This window comes from Aethalodelphis obliquidens, unplaced genomic scaffold (genome assembly GCF_003676395.1).
Source record: "Aethalodelphis obliquidens isolate GAN/ISIS:26980383/991018 unplaced genomic scaffold, ASM367639v1 scaffold3, whole genome shotgun sequence".
NCBI lineage: Eukaryota > Metazoa > Chordata > Mammalia > Artiodactyla > Delphinidae > Aethalodelphis > Aethalodelphis obliquidens.
The window spans coordinates 7104380-7127943 of record NW_020837947.1 but is presented as its reverse complement, the minus strand read 5'-3'; the positions used below and the strand labels follow the sequence as shown (position 1 = coordinate 7127943).

General features: G+C 43.4%; 2 protein-coding genes across 12 annotated transcripts in view; one reads left to right on the top strand and one right to left on the bottom strand.

Annotated features, from left to right (window-relative positions):
- Positions 1–22075, top strand: part of MAP3K4 (mitogen-activated protein kinase kinase kinase 4) — a 112802-nt gene extending 90727 nt beyond the window's left edge. For 4 of the 10 annotated variants that reach the window (XM_027081656.1, XM_027081663.1, XM_027081671.1 and 1 more), the window contains 12 exons: positions 2266–2362; positions 3176–3319; positions 6556–6656; positions 7337–7417; positions 10437–10628; positions 12090–12160; positions 12955–13071; positions 13958–14117; positions 15982–16104; positions 16746–16852; positions 18741–18920; positions 21053–22075. In XM_027081656.1, coding sequence (XP_026937457.1) covers positions 2266–2362; positions 3176–3319; positions 6556–6656; positions 7337–7417; positions 10437–10628; positions 12090–12160; positions 12955–13071; positions 13958–14117; positions 15982–16104; positions 16746–16852; positions 18741–18920; positions 21053–21073 — 1394 coding nt within the window. In that variant the 3' untranslated portion in view covers positions 21074–22075. Of the gene's footprint in view, positions 1–2265; positions 2363–3175; positions 3320–6555; positions 6657–7336; positions 7418–9852; positions 10046–10436; positions 10629–12089; positions 12161–12954; positions 13072–13162; positions 13254–13957; positions 14118–15981; positions 16105–16745; positions 16853–18740; positions 18921–21052 lie in introns of those variants that run through there. The other 6 variants (XM_027081682.1, XM_027081690.1, XM_027081698.1 and 3 more) reach the window with 5 other exon arrangements.
- LOC113606908 (1-acyl-sn-glycerol-3-phosphate acyltransferase delta) overlaps positions 21651–23564 on the bottom strand; it is a 1415842-nt gene continuing 1413928 nt past the window's right edge. For both annotated transcript variants that reach the window (XR_003427759.1, XM_027081775.1), the window contains one exon: positions 21651–21762. The gene's annotated coding sequence lies outside the window, so the exon portion shown is untranslated. The remainder of the gene's footprint in view (positions 21763–23564) is intronic.

The window sequence follows — 23564 nt, the reverse complement described above, 5'->3', positions numbered from 1 at the left end:
GGAGTTTCTGATTTCCCAAAATATTTCTCTCAGAATACATGATAAATAATTCAGTAAAAATTACTTCTTTGAAGTATTTTATTACATAAGGAATCATTTTCATTGTAGAAAAACATTACAGCGTAGAAAATGTATGTAGTAAACATAAATGTAGAAAAATATTACAAAGGGAAAAAAACCTCATACCCACATAGTCCACAGGTCGTCACTGCTAGCATGTGAGCCGCTGACTCTGCCTGGCCCCACACTGCGGGCGGGACAGTCGGTTCGCAGCACTCTCTGTGGGCACGACTTGGCCTTCGTCCTCTCAGCCACTGGGATGGTGGAAACTGCACTGGACGGAGAGCCAGGTTGCCTGGCGGTTGAGTGACCTGGGGCTGCTCACTGAACATCTTTGCGCCTCCCCTACTAATGCTTAAAATCAGATGCTAATGAGGGTTCAACACTGTAATGACATTTTGTAAATTGTCGCGTTCTACACATGGCAGGAGTCATCATTTGGTTTTGTGCTCTTTCCTTACAAGAGGAATTAATGACAGTGAGAGCACGTTGTTGTCGTTGTTGCTGCTTACTCTTTTCTCTCCCCCTGCTCTACCCTCATAAGGATGGGTAGATAGACACTCTGTCATTGTAAGCAGATGGTAAGAGTCTGGTATAGAACCTTCTATATTTTCTGTATACTCATATAGTTACACGGACGCATTCTACTGCACCTTCCTTTATGCCCATATAATCACGCAAGCACAGATGCCATTGTTTTTTTTCCTGCCATTTACTGTATAAAAATTGGATCACATTGGATATTAATCTCTGACAATTGTAGAAATCCCTCCATGTCAACAAGTATAGATCCAGTTCATTCTCTTTAGTGGCTACGTTGTGTCCATTGTGGTTATTCTACAATTCTTTCCACCATTTCCTTATTTGTTTGGTTAGTTTTGCCATGAAAAACATCTTTATGATAAATGTTCACCACTAGTGAAATTTGAGCATCTATTTGATGTTTATTGGCCATTTGGATTTTCTTTTCAATGAAGTAGCACAGTTTTGTAACAGTTAGGTATACATACTCTTAAAAGAAATGTTCTGTTTCATGAATGAAGAATGTTAAACTTGGGTGTGTGTGTTTTAACAGAATGTCTTTATTTTTATACCTTCATGGGAAAATTTTGTAGTAATTTTGGACTCAGTAGTTCTCAGTACGTTTGCTGCATTAGAGACATCAGCATTCTCACCAAATCGTTTTTGTTTTTTCTTTTTTTTGTGTGTGTGTGTGTGTTTTTTCTTTTTGCCTTTGAATTTGCCTATTGAATTACTTCCATTTAAGGTTGTGATAGTTGAGATAATGAGCCAGAGATACAAATTGCCTGGGTTTCTTCATAACAATTACTTGATTTTTGTTTTGCAAGTTTTCCCTTCAGATCTCTGCGTTTTTGGTACTCCTCTCTCTCCTGTGTAGTGTTATTAAAAGTAAACAAAAACCATGAAGAAGTATTTTCATTTAGGATAAACATATTTAGAATAAAACATATATATGTAGACTAAAATTATTAACGTGAAGAGAAAATATGACATTTAAAAAAAAACTAGGGAGGGTTAAAACAAAGTTAAAAATCAGAGGAAAACATGTTAGGGAGAAATAGACAAAATATATCATATTCATGACTAGTTACATTTAGTCATTGGGGAAGTAGAATTGTCAGCATTTTTGTAATTGCTAGGTAAGGTCTCTTTTTAAATTTTGGTTAAAATTTTATCTAGTTTTTAAATTTTGTTTTAAATCTTATCCATATTTACCTTCTACCAGAATATTTAAAAGAAGAAGAGAAGAAAACATGTTCTGAAAAGAATAATCAATTTAAACCCGTGTCCATCCTCCTGATTTGCTTTAAAGGAATTAAATAAAACTCCCAGTACTCAGGAAAATGACAGTGACCTCTCCCCAACTCAGAACCTATTGAAGTATCACCCCTGACCAGAATCTTTTTAAAAGTTCAGACAACATAAGGAACTTTTTAGTGGAGAAATGCCACAGAAACCACATTTTCATCTGTCTCTAAAATGTGTAATATAATTTTATTAACTTTCAAAAAGTGACATTTTCCCAGCATTTGTGTATGTAGTACGATTTTCTTACTTATATAAATGGTTTTATTTTGATCACCAGCAAAAGTAAGCCACCTCCCATTTCCACTGAATTGCCTGGTTTTCCAGTTTTCTGCTGACCCCTTAACAAGTTGCGTTTGTCGCTCTTTTCACTGGCAGCCATTCATCGGAACAGCCCCCGTCCTGTGAAGGTACCGCGATGCCATAGCGACCCTCCTAACCCGCATCTGATTATCCCAACTCCAGAGGGATTCAGGTATTTGGTGCTTGTCTAGTTGTTTGCTTTCTGGGTTCTTCTCTGATGTGCGTGCTGACGCTCAAGAGCTGCTGATGCTTGCTCTGATACCAAATACTGTTTTCTGTGTTCTTGTTTATACATTTTCAAAAGCTCTTATTTTCGTTATCTTGAAGACGTACCACAGTGCCTTAGTTACAAAAGAAGACCTGCAAGTTTAAAACAGACTTGCACCTTTCAAGATAACTTAGTTTCTCAGCTTATTTATAACCTCAAGCTACTAAATGCTTTCCAGCTTTGGAATAATTCTTTCTTTTCCTTTCTTTGAAAAATAACTTTAGCAAAACAAATTTGAGTGTGCATAGCATGGTAAACATTTGAAAAAAGGAACTAAATGTCATTTTAAAAGTGGAGAAAAAACTGGAGTGATCCTTCCAGTCTTGACTTTTATGTGTGTATGTAACTACGAAGCAAATTAAATTCTAAAGTGAGTTCGGAAACTCTAGTACATTCAAAATACTTACTTCGAATGTGGTGGCATTTCTGCATCTTGAAGTAGTGAGCATCTTTTCTCCCCTGTATAATCAGTTTTTAAAAGTTTATTTTTTTTTACATTACTTGCTAGGAAAGGACCACAATTATTGTTGAAAATAATTAGTTCGAAATTAGTTATTTTTCTTTTTCATACCTAGACCTGAATCTCAAAGAACAGTTTGCATTTTATATTTGAAAATTATTTTTGGCTTCCTCACCTGACTTTATTTTTAATGGAAACCACGTGAGAGCCCATCCGCTTTCTCACCTGTGTTCCTGAAGCTCTTCTTCTCCTCCCAGCACCCGGAGCGTGCCTGCGGACACGCGGAGCCTCAGCAGCCCCGCCGCTGCCACTGTCACTGCCACCGCCGCCAGCGGTCGCCCCGGCCCCTCCGGCAGCGACTCTGCGCCGCCCAAACCCATCAGCAGTGCCCATGAGACCAGGTAGTCTCCCGACCAGCGTCACGTCTCCTCCCCCCGCCCCCGGGTGCGCGGCCGCCGTGACCTCAGCTTTGGGGATGTGTCCCGGGACACGTGGGGCCTGCTTCCCCGCGGTGTGTGACGCTCAGGGGCCCTCCGTGGGGGGTCGTGGTCCCAAGGCTCCAGCACAAGTCGGTAATCTGCCTGATGTTTACATTTCTTTGGCACAAATGTTAACCACAGTGGCTAGAGTCTCTGCTCATAATAACCATGAAGAGAGTGTCAGGGGAAAGGGCCCAGGACCCGGTCCACCGATAGGAGAGTTGGCAAATAGCGCCTTTCCTGAGGAGTTTCTGAGGAGTCGCTCAAAGGTGACTTCTAGGTAATACCATGAGGTGGTGATTTGTTTTTCTAAGAGGATTACTTTTCTCACTCGGTTTCCTAATTTATACAGTTGTTGATGAGAAGTGGTTTATAGTAGTGGAAAAATGAGCTCATGTGGTTTGTATCTCATATGGAGACTAGATCATTACTGGAGAGAGCCGTCAGATGTCTGGCAGGCTCCGGAAAAATTTAAGTCTCTGGCATGAAGTCTTTTGTAGAAGTACGGAGGCTGTGGCAGTTCTTCCCATTCTGGCTGGGTTTTTTTTGGGGGGGGCGGGCAGGGAGGGTAGAGGATTTCATCAAGGTCTCATATGCTTAATGGAGAAAGGACATTTGGTGGCCCTTAATTCCTCCCTTGTGCCTGGTAGAATGGGCACCGTCACTATTCTCATCTTCCCATAAGGGTGATGATAGAGTCGAACAAAACTGACCAAAACAGATGCAATCTTGAGAGAACTCAGTGCTCTGTATCCTGCTCCTAAGAAAAAATCCTAGTATGTTGGCAGAAACATGACACATGCTTTTAGAATTTCAAATAGACTAAAATATTTTTAGACAGTTTATAAGTCTAAAATTTCTACAGATAGTTCCATTTTTCTCATTCACTAAAATAATTAATATCCCTAATTTTTAGCGACAACTGTCTATAACCTAAAAAAATGCTGAAGTACTTTACAGCTTAAGCAGTCCACTAAAAAAATTAACAATTAACGTTGAACAGATTCCCACTTACCCTCTGCTTCTCACGTTTAGAACATTTCACGGCAGACATTTCCACATGTGCTTCATGTCCCTGCGGGGGGTTGAAACTGTCTTTATTCTTAATGCAGTAAGGGAAGCGATGTGCCCTAAAACGCAGTCATAGTTGAGGAGAACAGTCAGCCGGGACTGTGGTTCACACGCAGTTTCTCCCCAGCAGGAGGTTTCGTGAACTCTGGTTGAGGCTTTTATACGTTGGTGGTGTGTGTGTTGAATGTACTCGAGTATAGAAGTTAAAATACCTGCGTCGGCCTCTCCCCGTGTTTTGTCCTCCAGGCTTTGCATTACGTGGTTTCTCAGCATGTTTTGAGCAGCATTTCAGAAGTGCTCTTCGTTTATGCTTTAGGACAATCCTTGAGATTTAGAAATTTTACTTCCATTGTAACATGCCATCTTGAAGGCCTTTGTTCACAGAGGAATAAAGTGATCTGTCCTTCCTGGCGGTGTGTGGGGCCGTAGGTACAGAACAGCAGAGCCGTGAGGGCGTGTAGAGCCGCGGGTTGTCAGCCTCCCGGCCGCCTCCAGCCTTAACCCTGTGGCCCAGCCTCCCGCGCCTGTGCAGGGGCCACATGTGCCCCTCAGCCGGGGTCTCCGAGCAGCCCTGGGCCGTGAACAGGCTGTGAGGAGGCAGGGTGGTACCTGCGCTTTCTGACGTCGGCAGGCGTGTGTGCAGCCCTTGCCTGTCTTAGAGATACGTCAGCCACGGTGAAATGTTACTTTGCCCCACAGCTTCTGATAAATATTTTGATTCGATACAGTTTGACTTAGGAAATAGTCTGGGCTTCAGTTATTTTACCGTTGTTTAGAAAACATTTTTGCAGTGTTCTCCTCACTGGAGCTGCCTCTTACTGGTCTGCAAGAGCTGATTGTTCATTTTTCAGGAATCCTGCAAGCCAGTTGTTACGCCACGGAAATTGTTGAAGTCTATACCCTGCCGCTCCCCCTGCAACTGGTTGTTAAACGTTCACCCGTGCATCACTTCATCTAAGTGTGTTTTCTTGCCTGTTACACTGGCAAAAATGTGAGGATGTCGAATTGGCTAATCTGCTCTCTGGGAAATCAGGAAACTAGAAATGTTGAGTGGCTTCTCCGTGGTCCCAGGCTTTGGCACAGCTTAGGAGTGGGATGTGTTTCTTCACTTCAGCATCAGTGGTTTTTCCAGGAAACAGTGCCAAGACTCTTTGATGAACTAATGGCAGTGGAAGGTGTCCCCCTCACTTCAGACTTAGCAAGTACTATACCAGATTTGAGAGTTTAGGGAAATGACAGAGCAGTGCATACTTCATAATTTGTGGATGTCTGTCCAGTAGACCATGTTGCTTTAAACCTACTCAGTCTATAATAAAAAAGAGCATAAATGCTACCATACTTCATTATATCATTCATTTAAAAATAATATGCACTAAACTTGTTAATAGACTAACACTGTATTTATTTTGGATGATTTGAATTATAATTTTAACACTTTCCCTTATTTAATTCTGGGCTTTATTTAATCTTTATGGATTCATTCTGGATTGCTGAACACTTTTTCTGGAAAAGCAGCAAAGTCACTTTGCCCTTTATATGTTAAGCTTCCTGCTCTTCTGCACTTTTGCTTGCCTACTGCTTGAGAAATTGCTAGGTATCCCCTTACCTTTGCTCGTTAAGAGATTTGAGCTCTTTGAATCATGTAATGATTTTAGCACTTCAAATAGAATTAAGTACATAAATAGAATGTGATGATTTTAAATATTAGCCAGATTTGGCTCATAATTTTTATCCATCCTGGGCTTAAATTACGGAGTTTTCAGCACATGTCAGTAACACTTCAGTAAATACTGTTTTTATTTTTGTTGCTGTTTTTAACATAAAACGATATAGGATGCAGTCAGGTTCTCATGCGTTCTCCTTCCAAACTCCAGGGACAGGTGTCTCAGTAGGAGCACTGCTACTTTGGGAGAATAATTCTTGGTTTGGGACTATCCTTTATGTTGTCCTTTACCCACTAGATGCCAGGTGTTCCTGGGGGGGAAAGTTACCCCCAGTTTAGAATCACTGCTCTGGAAGAATCTCACAGATCATTCATTTTGAGTTCCATTGAATTGATAGCTTAATTTTTAAAAATATTAAAACAGGGGTTCCAGCGTCCCTGAGAATGATCGATTGGCTTCCATAGCGGCCGAATTGCAGTTTAGGTCCCTGAGTCGTCACTCGAGCCCCACCGAGGAGCGAGATGGTGAGTGTGTAAGGTGTCACCTGCATCTCCAGTCAGCCTAACCGTTTGTCTCAGTCCACCAGCTTCTGCTGTTAAGGCCTTTTAAAAGAAACGAAGTAAAGGAGTGACAGAGCCCTGTGAGAAGGATTAGTGCTGAACACAGTGGCTTTTTAATGTCTTTTTAGCTATATGTGCATTTTTTCTTTTTGTTGCTAAATAATTTTAAAAAGTTATTATTCCTGGTATTTTAATTGTTGAGCACGCTTATTCACTTTAAAAATATAAATTGGCACTGTGCTTGTTGATATGCTGAAGTTTTATTATAATGCAGAACTAGGAGTCTTTGCTCAGAAACCACATGGTTGCTCCTGCGGTAGCTCTGCTGGGCTCCTGGGCAGGGCCTCGGGAGGGGGGCCCCCAGAGAATCCAGTTTCTGCTCAGTATTCTAAGGTCTGTTACTTGTGGAAAGTTTTTGTGGTTAAAGTCCTGTAACTCCATTAACAAGTTTTTAGCTTGGTGAAATTTGCTATAAATGATTGTAGAGACAGCTTTTCACACTCACCTCAAAGAGAAAGTAACCACCAGGAATGACAGGTTGATGGTAACTAATCATCGCTACTCACTGTTTCAGTCTTGCTCTGAATTAAATAAGCTTATTTGTTTTATAAGTCTTAATTTGTATGGAAAAATACTTTCTGCAGAACCAGCGTATCCAAAAGGTGATTCAAGTGGGTCAACTCGAAGAAGTTGGGAACTTCGGACACTTATCAGTCAGACTAAGGGTAAGAGAAAGAATGTTGAACTTAACACGTTTAAGCATAAGGTGAGCAGTTTCAGCTGAAATACGCTTTAGCTTGTGAATTATTAGACCTTCTACGTTAATGTTTTGTGATCTTTTTTAGAACTCTGACATCACTTTGATGTGTTTGTGTGCATTTCCTATTTCTTACAAACTCCTTTGGAGCAGGAACACGTCTCACTCAGTTTTGCATTCTTTACGCCGTGCGATGGTTCATTTTATATGTCACCTGGGTGGGCCCTTAGCATAATTCTTTATACATGGTAGGAATATGATAAATATCTGTGAAGTGAGTAGCCGTGTATTTCTTATGCTAAGAGGCTGGAGAAAGCATTCGTCTTATAAAGCAGTCCATCAGTGTGAACCCGAAGAATAAACAGCAGGAAAGTCCGTGGTCTAGCACAGGACGCTCTCACGTACTCTTCGTCACAACAGTGTTGAGTCATGGGCAGGATAGAACCTGTTCTCTTGCTGTAAATGATAAAAGTTTCTGAGGGGCTAGATAATTTGGCCGAGGTCGTCGTAAGTCAGAGCTGGGACCAGACTGCACTCCTTCTGCCTTCAGGCCAGGCTCTTCCCACCACAGCTCCCCTTCGGAAAGTGTGAAACTGAGCAGCAGAAGAGCCATCACCGGGCCTGGAGCAGTCAGGAGGGGTTCCAGGGAGGGCTGAGGCTTGGGCTGGCCCCTGAAGGAAAGAGGTCTGCCTCAGGCCAAGAGGAGAAGTACCCAATGAGAAACACATCTGGAGGCCCAGTGACTGAAGAACAGACCAGCCGGCCTGGCCTGGCCCGGCCCGGCCTGGATAGTGTAGATGTAAATGGAGGTGGAACTGAAAGGGTAGGGGAGACCTGATCACGGCCAGTCTTCAGCGATGGGCTAGGTGATCAAGGCCTTACCCAGCGATGGTGGGCAGCCCCTGAAGTCTCTTGAGCTGGAAAGCCTCTTACGTTCAGGGAGTGCGAGGGTGGGGTTAGGAGGACACTGAGGAAGCTTTAACCTGCTCGCCTGAATTGGGGAGGAAGGTAGGGAGAAGGGCTAGAACGCCGTTGTAGTGATACAGTGGAAAATAAGATGCTGGACTAAGGGGATTTTAAAAAAGCCATGGAAGCAAACACAGCTGTGATGCCACATTGGACAGGCCTGGGCAGCTTAGGTGCGGTGGAGGGTTACGAGTTGGGCGGAGGTTTCCTCGGCTTGAGCCTGGGGACAGGGCAGAGGGTCCCTCCAGGGGCTCTCACATAACCGGTAGGTCCCACGGATACCAGGTCTTTGTGATAATTTGCAAAACAAATACTTTGTTGTCAAGTGAATTTGGGAACTCTTGGGAGAGTTACAGTTGACACTGACATATTAAAGACTGGGAAATCTTGAGAAATGTTTACTGTTAAAAAAAAATAGGCCTTTCCCAGAAATATTTGACAGTGGAGCCCACGACCTCACAGCTATGAAATCTTATTCAATGCTGAGTAGACGCGATGTGTCATGTACTGAGGTAAGGGAAACAAGGATCCGTGTTTTTAAGAAATGATTGTAGTCAGACACTGTAATTGGGCCGTTATAAAGCTCTGGGAACTTCTCTCCTCAAAGTAACCGTTCAGCCGTCACAGTCCTCAGTGATCTCTTAGGCAGAAGATTCAGGCTCTCAGATGGCCCGTTAGGGACAGGATGAGAAATGTGGTAGTGGAGACGTGTGTAAAGAAAGCAGTGCTTTTCACATTATGGGTTTTGACCCTTTAGTGGGTTGTAAAATCAGCACTAAAAAAGAAACAGGGCTTCCCTGGCGGCGCAGTGGTTGGGAGTCCGCCTGCCGACGCAGGGGACGCGGGTTCATGCCCCGATCCGGGAGGATCCCACAGGCCGCGGAGCGGCTGGGCCCGTGAGCCATGGCCGCTGAGCCTGCGCGTCCGGAGCCTGTGCTCCGCAGCGGAAGAGGCCACAACAGTGAGAGGCCCGCGTACCGCAAACAAACAAACAAACAAACAAACAAACTGGACAGAATCCTAGTCACATGTAGAAAGAGTAATAGTGTTTCACGAAACTGTCGTTTTAGATATCTATTTGTGTAAAAGATATTTCTTACTGTAAATCATGAGAAAATATGTTGGAGAAATAGAGATAGCTTGATGGGAAAATAAGGAATAATAATAACAATCGCTAAAATTTACTAAATATTTTAATATTCCGGGCACTGGGCTAAATGCTTTATGTGTGTGATTTCATTAAATTCTCACAGTATCTCTGAATGAGGTATATTATTACCTTCATTTCACAGATTAGGAATTTGATGTATAAAGAAGTTAACTAACTTGCTGATTGTCAAACACCTAGAAAATGGTGAAGCCTGGGTTTTATTCCAGGGATTCTGATTCCAGAGCCCTTACTCTAGAGAAAGGAAAACTTAATTTCCTTCCCAACAGAGACGCTTCCTGGAAGAGGTGTAGTACTTCTGCAGAGCTCTGACAGCGAGAAGACAGGATAGTGTGAGCAAGGGGATGGGGTGAGAAGCGGTTTGGGGTGACCCACAGAGGCTTTTCAGCTGGGCTGGTCCAGAGCCGGTTGTAGGAGAAGGGAACCGAGAAGGGAGCCTGCATGCACAGTGGCCTCGGACTTCCGGTAAACAGGTCATGATGAACTGTGAAATAAATTATGCGGGAAAAGAACACAATCCGATTTTACGTTTTAGTAAGAGAATTCTGGTCACTGAGAGCGGATTGGAGAGAGGAGACAGGCGGGTGGTTCCTGCAGAGTCTAACCAACACTCTTGCTACAGGAAATCATTGATTGTGTCTGAGTAGCTTCTGTTTTATGTGCATATTTCTGTAGTGGGTGGTATACTCTGAAGTTGCTAGGTTTTGATGGACTTTAATTCACCTGCTGTGTATCTGAATAGATAATGCTGTGCTGGAGTGCTAATGTCTGTTGCTCTGTTTTTATTATTATTTGCTGGAAATTGACTTGATTATAGTGGTTGGGACGACTGAGTTTGCACTTCTCCCTGCAGATACTGCTTCTAGGCAAGGACCCATAGAAGCTATTCAGAAGTCAGTCCGACTGTTCGAAGAAAAGAGATATCGAGAAATGAGGAGAAAGAATATCATTGGTCAAGTTTGTGATACCCCTAAGTCTTATGACAATGTTATGCACGTTGGCTTGAGGAAGGTGACCTTTAAGTGGCAAAGAGGAAACAAAATTGGTAAGGAAACTAAAGAACATAACACAAAGATTGTCTCTGTTAGAAATAGCAATAGTTACACTTCTTTAGGTTAAATCTTACATGGTTGGTCCTTTTCTCTTAGGGAGGTGGCAAATATACATTGTATCTTTTGCAGAGGGGTTTGGTTTTTGTTTCATTTGTAAAGTGTTTTCTAAGAACAATACAAAAGAGACTTTAGAAAGAGAGTTTTCAGTGGTTCATTCAATGGAATGGTTTTGCCTGATAACTCCAGAAGTTGCCAGTGGAGAACCACGCAACTTTTACCCATTTGTTCTAGTTTGTATTCTTTTTATCTTATTCCCACAAGATTATTATTGAAGCGAGACTGGATACAAATTAAGACGGGACAGTCTTTTCTAAAACATCAATTAATTTCCAAGTGAAACAGTTTCTTGTAAAATAACTAGTGATAAGATTGTGTGAGAGAAGGAGATGATTATGTTTCAGATCTTTCCCCCATTTAAATGCATTTATCTGGACTTCCCTGGTGGCGCAGTGGTTAAGAATCCACCTGCCAATGCAGGGGACACAGGTTTGAGCCCAGGTCTGGGAAGATCCCACATGCTGCGGAGCAACTAAGCCCATGTACCACAACTACTGAGCCTGCGTGCCACAACTTCTGAAGCCTGCTTACCTAAGCCCGTGCTCTGCAACAAGAGAAGCCCGCGCAGTGCAATGAAGAGTAGCCCCCGCTCGCCGTAACTAGAGAAAGTCCGCGTGCAGCCATGAAGACCCAACGCAGCCAAAAATAAATTAAAAAAAAACAAAACTCTCATTTAAAAATAAATAAATGCATTTATCTGTTGAGCATTTAGGTCTGAAGAAGCAAACAAAGTTGTAATACAAGACTCTGGGAGCCTCAGGACATTGAAGTTTTCGTAGAGCTATCAGGGAAGACACACTGAAAAGAATCAAGTCCTTTATAAATTGTATTAATTCTTGTTTTCAGTCTTATTCAGCCATATATCCCCTTAGTTTAATGTCCCAAAAGGTGTGTTAGTAGAATATCCCACTAATATCCCACACGCCTGGCCATACAGCAATGAGGTGCATTGAGACGACAGTCAGGCTTACTCCTGGCCACTAGCCTTGCCCGCCCACCTCGCCCAGACCTCCTTGAGGGCCACAGGGGCTCAGAGGTGTGCACTAGGGGACTTAGTACTCACCTTCATGCCTCTTCTGGGGTTTGCCAGTCAGTTCTACTCTATTCACAGGCATTTACAGGTAAGACATAGTGAAAAGATTGCTTAAGACTTCAGTTATTACGGTTATTAGGGAACATTCAGAAACCGTTTAGATCTTGAAGTAGTAGACTATAGTAAGCATGGTTATAGATACATGAATACAGATTTGGAATTGGAAGAGGTTATTGTACGTTTCAGTGAGTTACAGTGGCCTGGCTTCGGTGGCTGAGAGCAGCTCATTTGTTCCTGTTCACAGGGGAAGGGCAGTATGGGAAGGTCTATACCTGTATCAACGTGGACACCGGTGAACTGATGGCCATGAAGGAGGTGAGTGCTCCAGCCCTCTGGGGGCCTTGTTGTCTGAGGCCTCCGTGTGGTAGAGATTTGGAAGCGAAACTTGTGTTTATGAGGTTAGAGCTGGCCTAAGTGCTTCCATAGTGAGTCGTCTAGGCCTGAGGTCTGCTGCTTAGCATTTACACCATTGGGACCAAGAGGGGACTTGAGCGGGGTTGGGTGTGGGATTTGTGATAAGGTTCAGAAACGAACAGCTTTTTATCTGCTGGAGGTAGAAAGCAGGAGCAGGGAGCGCCTGAAGAAGGCCCTGGCGGGGGGCACCGAGGGCCGTGGAGGGTGAGGCTAGAGCCGCGCGACCGTTGGTCCCCGAGTGGCTGTGAGGGGGCAGCGGGCACATGTGGCCCCTCCTCAACCCCTGCGGCATCTCCCATCTTCCCTGTGCGGCACTTACCCGCGCTGCTTTATGGCCTCATTCCCACGTGGCTGTAAACTTCGTGAGGGCAGAATCTTATCTCCTCTTTTTATCTTGCCCAGAACCTAAACACCTGTGATTGCTTCCTGAATCACAGGAATGTTTCATGTTTTGGTTAATTCAGTCTGTAGTTATGAAAATGATCCCACTAGCTGTTATCTGCCCACATATTCTAAAGCAGGCGTGTTTAATTCAACAAGGAGGAGAAAGCCTGGCAGTGAAGTCACAAACACACTGACCATGGTGCCGTGGGGCTGGACAGTGGACATGTCAGCATCCCAGCCCTTGCATTCAAAGTCGGCGTCTTTCTAGCTTGTGACATTGCCAACAGTAATCAACAGTTTTCCTTTTCCAGATTCGCTTTCAACCTAATGACCACAAAACTATCAAGGAAACGGCAGACGAACTGAAAATCTTCGAAGGCATCAAGCACCCCAATCTGGTTCGGTATTTTGGTGTGGAGCTGCATAGGGTAAGCCAGCTTTGATCACACTGTTTGGTGTGAGCGGTCAGTGAGGGCACAGATGGAGTCCTGTCCTACATCACAGGTCTTCTCATTTCAGAGCACAGTAACTTTGCCTAATTATCAGGAAATCTCCATGAGTTACATCATTTCTGCCTTCTCTCTGAAACTAGAGGAGTTCTTCCTAAAATGTAAGTTGTAGACTGTAGTCATTAACCCGACATTATAAAGCACTGAAACCCATCCTGCCAACCAGAAGATTTCTCTAATGCCCCTTACACAGCTGTGGGTCGCTTTTTTTTTCTTCCATTTTTTACTGAACCACCGTTGAGTACATTGTTCGGTAACGTTTTTTCTCTTACGTGTATTTAAGGAACCATTGTGAAATGAGAGAAAATTAAGACCTCAGATTCTTTTCCCCCTTGTGTTTAGAGATAAACACTTTGAGGGAAAGAGGATAACTTGGAGCGTCTTGGTGGAATATGAGCTTCTGGGGAATTTGGATATTGGTGATTTTTTACGTTTTTCACAGATAAATTCATATCTGAAAAGGATGTGTTTCAGTACTTAATAATATATTTATAGGGACAGCCCTGTTGTCCCTGTCTGAGATTATATAGCGGACTGAATTTCAGAGGATTATAGACATTTATCACCTGTGAGTTGGAGATGTTCTTATCCCAACTAGCTGTATAATTCCAGACAGAGGAGGCAGGCAGAGACACGGCTGTAGGGGAGTTAGAAATGACCGTTTTAAGACGAATTCAGTATTCAGGATGGCAAGTGTAGCATACCATTAGAAAGGAGAGTCCTCTGGGGTGTGGCCAGTGAAGCGTTCCAGGTTCTTCACTTAGTGTCCACGTAAACACAAGGCTGCATTTGATTCCTCCCGCAGGAAGAAATGTACATCTTCATGGAGTACTGTGACGAGGGTACCTTAGAGGAGGTGTCGAGGCTGGGACTTCAGGAGCACGTCATCAGGCTGTATTCTAAGCAGATCACCGTTGCAATCAATGTCCTCCACGAGCATGGCATAGTTCACCGTGACGTTAAAGGTAATGCCCACATTCGGCTCCCCGCCAGAGCCAGCTGTGCCCAGCACACAGCGGCTGCCCCCATGTCGCTTCTTCCCACGCCCGCACATCACTTCTCTACAAAGAAATACCTTTACTTGAAGTAGTCTTCTGTAAAGAACCCAGCATTAAGAAACTGTGCAGGACACATGTCTCTGTCTAGGAGGGTATAAGTCCGCTGTTCTGTTCAGCACTGCTTTTAGCCAAATCTATTACCCCCGAAATGAAACTTGCTGTTTTGTAGGCTGATTTCGCCTGCCCTGTGTATTTACTAGACATTCGTGCTCAGAGCATCCTTTCTTTTCCTTGTGTCAAGAACCTCGTGTATTTATATATAAACGTCGTGAATATGTAAAGTGACGGTGAATCAGGAATGCCGGTGTAAGTTACGATGTGCAGCTGAGCTTGGGGAGACGTGGACGGGGTTATTTACACCACCCTCCTCCAGTGTAGAGTTCTGCTAAAGATCGATTTGGTCACGCTGACTGACTAAAAGTTCTGTTCCCTTCTCACGTGTGGTGAGTAGCCATGCTTCTGTCCCAGAACTGTCCCTCTTGCGTTTACCTTAACCACACCGTGCCCCTGACCTCTGTATTTGGGAGTCTTGGGGATAATTAAAGTGACAAATTAGCTTTGTCTCTAATGGCCCTAGACTGAAGGATTCCACTCTGTCCCATAATCTGAGGCCTAAACAGGTTGATTCTAGAATGGCCGGACTTCAGACCAGGCATTCGCCTCAGAGGGGGCTGGGTTACCCCTCACCTGCTCTGCTGGGTGGAAGGATTGTCCGCGCTCTCTAAGGTGGCCCCTCCTGAATCCCCAGCGTACCCCAGTCTTGCTGCCTGCCCGCCCGTCCGCCGCATTACTTTGCTGTCTGGGATCATTCTGGGCATTTGCTTAAATGGCTCTGGTCAGGCCATGCATGGCATTGCCTGTTTCCAGTTGTTCTGACACAAATTCCATACTCATGGAATGGTACCTTCATGTCGTTGGCCACGGCCATAAAGAGAATCCCTCAGAGTCCCTGAGTCAAGTCCGCCCACGTGCACCCTTGGGATATTCTCTATAGCTCGTCGTGTCTGAGAGTGTGGGCCTGGGAGCTGGCTCCGGAATCACGCAGTTAGCGCCGTGCGCTCCTCAGGCTGTGAGGACCAGCAGCTCGCAGCTCATCGCGTGGCTTGCTGTCTAAAGTGAGGGGCTCCGTGTCACTTTTGGAAGGAGGTGCCGTCGACACGTAGCGCTGAGCCGTGCGGCTCGGTTGGAGTGGCCGCGGCCGGTAGCCTCTGGAGGAGGCAGAGCCGCCCTGGGAGATGAGCGGTAACCCCGGGTTCCAACTGGAGTACAGGCCGGGCCTGTGTACTGCTTGCGGAGATGTGAGACCGTCACAGAACATGCTTTTCAGGCAGTCTGAAATCAGTCCAGTGGTGGCCTCGGGTACAGCTCTGCAGACCAGCAGCGTGTGTGCCAGGTCTTGTCTACACGTTGCTTTCTGTTGCAGGCGCTGCTGATCGTATATAAACTTAATTTCCAGGGACTGTGGCCACAAACATTTGTGTTTTATGTGTACTTTCTCTTTAAGTATCTCCCGGGGTTTTTAATGTTAGAATTTATGCGTGTATTTCAGTTCAGAATGTATTGGTCAGAGCTATCTGCACTGATACTAAAGTGTCTTCGCTGTGTTTGTGAGTAAGGCTTAAAATCTTTCTGTGATTACACTTTGCAGGTGAAGTTTCGTTAAGTCTTTATAACTTTTGTGAATCAAGTTCCTGATGGTTCAGGTTACCGTGTAGACTTGAAAATGCCTGCGTTGTGTTGTAGAGGCTCACAACTCCTTATTTCTTGTTAGGTGCCAACATCTTCCTTACCTCATCTGGACTGATCAAGCTGGGAGATTTTGGATGTTCAGTAAAGCTTAAAAACAATGCTCAGACCATGCCTGGTGAGGTGAATAGCACGCTGGGGACAGCAGGTGGGTCCGGCTAGATCTGTCTTTGCATCGGGGCTCCCTCCAGTGTGCTGGGACCCCGGCTTTCCCTTTTCCTCCTGGTCAGCAGACGTGGAGAGCAGGTGAGGGCATCTAACCAGACGGGGGAGGAGCCACCCCTGAAAGCGCTTGTCAGATTGGGAAATCACTTTTCTCCCTTCGACTTAAAGGAGGGAAGAAAGGCCTCTTTTCTTCCCAGAAAAACCTTGTCATTCACGTTGGGTTTATTAAAACTATTCTAGTCAAAACAACATGTTTAAATGGTGATTATTTGATTGTTTAGAAGCACGTCATAAAATTCTACATCCTCCTTTGCAGGTTAAATTTCATATTCTCATTGCAGATACAATTTACCTGAATATTTGCATATTCAGAATTGTCTTTTAGAAGATATTTTGGCTCCTAAAATGTCCATCCGAGAAATTGATTTGAAATATTCATTTTCAAGTTTTGATGTTTCTTAGTATGTAATTCAGAGAAAGTTCCTCCCCCCCCCGCACCCCCGAACAAATTAGTTGTTTCTTCTACGTGGAATATTAGGCGATATTAGTGTATTGCTTGGCTCTTGTACTACATGGTGCTATATTTATAACCCATTCTTATCACCATATCTGTGACTTTTAAAGCATACATGGCCCCAGAAGTCATCACTCGCGCCAAAGGAGAAGGCCACGGGCGTGCGGCCGACATCTGGAGTCTGGGGTGTGTCGTCATAGAGATGGTGACTGGCAAGGTGAGCAGAGCCTGCACCGGGGGCAGGGGGACCTGAGGAGGGCACTTTACGTTAACAGAGCAGTAACTGTGGTCTTACTATCATTATGAATACTGTGGACACATTTCCTGCAAAATAGAGAACATGACCCGTCAAAAGATAAGTAAGTTAAGACAAGTGACAAACTAGGGACCAAATATTTATAACATACATGACTTAGAGAATTCCTCAGAGGAACAAAAAAAAGCATAATTCTCAAAACACAGAATTAAGCAGCTGTGAAAAGAAACAGGAAGTTGAAAACTTATGTCTCCACAAAGACTGGCACAAGAATGCCCGTATCAGCTTTATTCATAATAGCCAAAACTTGGAAGCCACCAAGATATCTTTCAAATGGATAAACTGTGGTAATCTACGTGAGGGAATACTGTACAGCAACCAAAAGAAATTGGGCCGTGAAATGACATGGAGAAACCTTAAAAGCACATTGCTGGGCTTCCCTGGTGGTGCAGTGGTTGAGAGCCCGCCTGCCGATGTAGGGGACACGGGTTCGTGCCCTGGTCCGGGAAGATCCCACATGCCGCGGAGCGGCTGGGCCCGTGAGCCATGCCTGCTGAGCCTGCGCGTGCGGAGCCTGTGCTCCGCAACGGGAGAGGCCACAACAGTGAGAGGCCCGCGTACCGCAAAAAAAAAAAAAAAAGCATATTGCTAAGTGAAAGAAACCAATCTGGGGAATTCCCTGCTGGTGCAGTGGTTAGGACTCGGCACTTTCACTGCTGAGGGTGCGGGTTCGATACCTGGTCGGGGAACTAAGATCCTGCAAGACTCGAGGCATGGCCAAAAAAAGAAACAAGCCAATCTGAAAACACCACGTACCGTATGATTCCAACTATATGACATTCCAGAAGAGGCAAAACGATAAAGGCAGTAAAAGATCAGTGGTTGCCAGGGCCTCTGGGAGAGGGAGGGAAGGACAGATAGGTAGAGCACAAGCGTTTGCAGGGCAGTGAAACTGTTGTGTATGACACAGTATCTGAAAATTGATCTTCTGATGAAGACACCACTAATGAAAAATTCTACAAATATATAGAGGCACAGCGTGTGTGGGGGTGTAGCCATTACTCATAAAGCAAAAAAGTTAGAAACCTCTTAAGTGTTACTAGTAGGAAATTATTATATAGCTATACCTCGCAGCTGCTGAAAATAAGTGCTTAGTAACTATTAGCTAATATTATTTCTATTAGCGTTAACATAGAAAGATGCCCATGATATCTGTCATTTCAGTCAAGCCATGCATTAGAAAAAGAACAGGTTCTCACATTGAAGAACATATATCTCAATAACTAAACGATGGTCCACAAATTAGAATGCCATACAAACTCAGTCCTTTCCCCCATGAATCTCATTTCCCTGTAATCATAATAAAATAATCTAAGCTTTGCAAATTATCAATAATTGGATGCCGATTATTCAACAGTGTGGCATATTAAACATCCCTGTATGATAGCTGTTGAATTTTGTTTGACATTTTTATATTATTTTATGTTACATTTTTTATTTACATGATGATGGCATCTAGATAATACTGGACTAATTGGACACCTAAATGGGGTAGGCAGACTATGCTCACCACCTGGTTTTGTAAATAAAGTTTTATTGGCACATGGTCATACCCATTCCTTTATTATATTATAGCCTAAGGCTGCTTTCACGCTACAGTGGGAGAATTGAATAGGTGTGACAGAGACCATATGGCCTGCAAGCCTAAAATAGTTACTGTTTGGCCCTTTAAGTAAAAGTTTGCCGGCCTCAATATGTATCAACGTTGAGATGCCTAAAAAGAGATTGGGCAGTTGCATTTCTGTATGGCCATGTAGTATTGAAACCTGATTTTTTTTTCTGTTTTTAGAGACCTTGGCATGAATATGAGCACAACTTTCAGATTATGTACAAAGTGGGAATGGGGCATAAGCCACCAATCCCTGAAAGATTAAGCCCAGAAGGAAAGGACTTCCTTTCTCACTGCCTAGAAAGCGAGCCCAGGATGAGGTGGACGGCCAGCCAGCTCCTCGACCATTCCTTCGTCAAGGTTTGGCAGATTGTTGTGTAGCCCTCTCCTTGTTTAAGTATTTGAGTTTTGATCGCATCTGGCACTTAAGGAAATTTGGAGACTTAAATATAAAATATCTATATCTGAAATGGGAAGAAACTAAATGTATTATGCTGGGGAATTTTGTATGTTTTTTCTTTTGGAAAATGTTCGTCGAGGTTCTCCTCCTTGATCCATTTGGATGGTTTGAGGTGCACTTGGGACTATTAAATGGAATTTTAAATGGGGCTGGATGAAAGGCACAATTTTCCCTCTTTTAGAGTACACAGGTTAGTAACAACAAATCTCTACTGGGAGAGTAGAGACAGGGGAGTAATGACTAAGCATTATGTTAAGAGCTGTGATAATGGTATATATGCCATGTTGTAGGGTCACTGAAAAGAGGAATTTAATCCAGTCGGGTAATCCCAGCTATTACTCTTTTTTTTCTTTTTACTCTCTTTATTTTTGGCTGTGTTGGGTCTTCCTTGTGGTGAGCGGGGGCTACTCTTTGTTGAGGTGCGCGGGCTTCTCATTGCGGTGGCTTTTCTCGTTGCGGAGCCTGGGCTCTAGGCGCGTGGGCTTCAGTAGTTGTGGCGCACAGGCTTAGTTGCTCCTCGACATGTGGGATCTTCTCGGACCAGGGCTCGAACCCGGGTCCCCTGCATTGGCAGGCGGATTCTTCCCTGGTGGCGCAGTGGTTAAGAAAGTCCCTATTAACTTTCTTTAGAGTGAGATGCCTGAGCTGTTTGGGAGGGTTTAGCCAGGTCAGGAAACGCAGGGAGGAGTATGGCGGACAGAATGGAAGAGACATGGAAAGGCTCACTGCTAAGAGGGTGAAGCACCCAAAGAACTGTGTATCGGGACATACTGATGGAGCACAGGATGTGGAAAGTGGCAAAACATAAGGCTGGGAAAGTAAGCAGGGACCACATGAAGGGATTTCAGTTTTATTGTAAGCATGACATGCTTAAATTGTGTTTTAGAACAGTCACTCTGGAGGTGAGAGGCTAGTTGGGAAGCTGCTGACACAGCTGCTGGGCTGGGAGTGGGAGGTCAGGGGTGAGTCACCAGCCGTATATAGGAGTGAGAATGGCCGTGAGTGAGTAACTGATGGGATGTGAAGGGTGCGTGACGGGGAGGAGTCCAGGACGGCTCCCGGGCTCTGGCTTGTGTCACCAGGTTATCGAGATTCCATTTGCCAAGATAGGTAAAGAGGGCATCTGGTTGAGGGTTGCGTCGGGAGATGATGGTCTCCTCTTTGGTAGATTTAGTTCGAGGCATATTTGGAGTATCTGTTGGGGGATTTTAGACAGGCATTTGGGTATTTTGGACTGGCACTCGAGAGAACTGGGATAGGATATGGATTTGAGAGAGAGAAATATTGCTGGGAGAGCATTTAGAGGAGACATGGAATGAGAGTGGAAACCTGGAGAAAACATTTACAGGGTCCTGCAGAGGAGCTCCTGATACAGGAAAGGAAGATTCAAGAGAGGGGTCACATTATTTCTGGGTGAGTGAAATTAAGTAATCAATAGCTGGATATGCTGCATAGATATTAGGGATCTGTAATTAAATAAAAATGTATTCTTTATAAAGTATATAAGCAATTTTTATTGACATTGTACAAATATGTTCTTTTTTTAATGTATTAAGCCCTTTTTAAAAAAAATTTTATTTATCTATTTTTGGCTGTGTTGGGTCTTCGTTTCTGTGTGAGGGCTTTCTCTAGTTGCGGCGAGCGGGGGCCACTCTTCATTGCGGTGCGCGGGCCTCTCACTATCGCGGCCTCTCTTGTTGAGGAGCACAGGCTCAGTCGTGGCTCACGGGCCTAGTTGCTCTGTGGCATGTGGGATCTTCCCAGACCAGGGCTCGAACCCGTGTCCCCTGCATCGGCAGGCGGACTCTCAACCACTGCGCCACCAGGGAAGCCCCACAAATACATTCTTAAAAATGCTTTCAATAGTCAATTCATAGAGCAGTAACTTAGCACTGACATTTCATTGCATTGATTATGGCTTTGCTCTGTGCCAGGCACAGTGCTGGGAGCATCAAGATGCACTGATACGACTTACCTGTAAATCTTACATGTGGCATGAATAGGGTTCAGCTCTCTCCTGCCTTCCTCACAGGTTTGCACAGATGAAGAATGAAGCTAATCAGTCTGTGGCCTAGTAGTGTGTGTACTCGGAAAATTCTCTTAATCACTACTGTATGTAATATTTACATAAAGACTGTGCTGAGAAGCAGTATAAGCCTTTTTAACCTTCCAAGACTGAAGACTGCACAGGTGACAAGCGTCACTTCTCCTGCTGCTCCTGTTTGTTCGACGTGGCACGGGGCCCTCCTGAGTGATGGTGTCCACGAGGTAAAGAAGCTGCATGTTAAGTGCCATTACTACTGTACACGGACCATCACCTCCGTCACCTCCGTTTCTCGGGTGACTGAGAACCGTGACATCAGTGTAGTATTTTTGACCTTTCTAGGTTCAAAAGCAGTTGTAGTGTTATCAGGCGTCCTGGGCCTTGTTAATCTCTTGTTTGTCGAGTGCACTGACTGTGAAACCTTACCTGTTGTTGTTGTTGTTGGCAAGCCACAGGTTTGTTATGCAAAAGGCTGATTAATGAAATTTAAGAAAAAGGTTCTTTTTTCAATAAATGGTTTATTTTAGGAAAGCTCAGTTATATTGTCTTTTAATGGTTATCAGCTTCAGAGCCAACACATTATCTGATACAGAGGTCTGTCCTTGTCACTCATGTGTTCCTCAACAGAAGGGGTACAATCAAGTGTGCTGAAGGTGGGCGCTGGGTTAGGAGTTCCTTTAGGGTCTAGAATCTCCTTGCTGCAAAGGGAAAGAGAGAAATGAAACAACACTAAGGATGTAAGAGGCCCTTTTAAATCTTTGTATATTAACTGCAAGTTTATAACAGATAAAAGTTTAAGCCTTGTTATCACATGTTGGCGGCTCAGTTTATTTTCATATCAAGATATATAGGTACTGGGTCAATGTAAATACTGCTGAATAATCTCTTGACAAGAAAGCATCTTTTTCAGAATGTAAATATTTCAGCAGTTAGTTTTCTAAAATAGCCCAAATTATATGTCATTGATGGTGTTCTTTTCTTTCTTTCTGCTATTAAATTTTTTTAAAGATTGACCTTAAAGCTTCCTGAAATCTTTTTAGAAGATATCTGACTCATTCCTTACACATAGCAGCTGACTCTGGACAGGTAATTTCTCAGGCAGGTTCTGTATTCACCTTCCTTCCAGAGTAGTAGGTCCCCTCACATAGAAATTAATGTCCTTGAGAAAGCTGGCATCACGGAAGGATTTGTACAGACACTTAGATATTTTTTTTTCAGTAAAATTTTTTTTAAGTGTTTTTAAATGGCTTTTTGAGGTATAATTTACCAATATGTAATATTTAAAGTATACAGTTCAGTGATTTTTAGGATAGTTATATAGTGTAGAGCCTTCATCATAATCCACCTTAGAACAATTCCATTACCACAGAAAGAAAGCTCTTGTCCATTTGCAGTCACTCGTCACTCCTACCCCCAGCCTTAGGCAGCCACTGAGCCACTTACTGTCTCTGTAGATTCGCCTGTTCTGGACATTTAATATAATGGTCTTTTGTGTCTGGCTTCTTTCACTTAGTATGATAATTCTAAGGTTTATGCATGTTACAGCATTGTGTTAATACTTCATTCCTTTTCATTGCTGAATATTATTCCGCTGTATGGATATGCCACATGATTTATTTATTCATTTACTACTTCTACTTTTTGGTTATTATGAATGATGCTGCTCTGAACACTTGCATACAAGTCTTTGTGTGGACCTATATTTTCCTTTCTCTTGAGAGTGGAACTGCTGGCTCATATGGTAAATCCATGTTCAATTTTTTTAACAAACTGTCAAACTGCTTCCAAAGTGGCTGCATTGTCTTAATTCCCAACCAGCAACACAAGAGAGTTCTAGCTTCTCCATACCTTTGCCAACACTTAATATTGTCTTTCTTTTTGTAATAGCCATTCTAGTAGATGTCAAGTGTTATCTCATTGTACTTTTGATCTGCATTTCTCTGACCATGGTGAGCATTTCTTGTGCTTGTTGGCCATTCATATATCTTCTTTGGTGAAGTGTCTATGTGAATCTTTTGCCCATTTTTATATTGGGTTATTTGTCTTCTTATTGAGTTGTGAGAGATTTTTATATATTCTGGATACAAGTCTTTACTAGATATTTGATTTGCAAATGTTTGTTTTTTCCCCCAGTCTGTGGCTTGTCTTTTCACATTTTTAATGGTTTCTTCTGAAGTACAGAAGTTTAAAACTTTGAAGTCTGGTTTATCAACTTGTTCTTTATTGCATGTGCTCTTGATATCCTATCTAAGAACTCATGACTTGACTCAAGATCATGAAGATTTACACCTATAGTTTCTTCTAAGAGTCTTATAGTTTTAGCTCTTATATTTAGGTCTATCATCTATTTTTAGTTAATGTTTGTGTATCACATCAGATAAGGGTCCAGGTTCATACTTTTGCATGTCGATATTTATTAGACCCAGCATTCATTTGTGGAAAAGACTGTTCTTTCTCCATTGAATTGTTTTGGCATCCTTGTTGAAATCAGTTGACTATA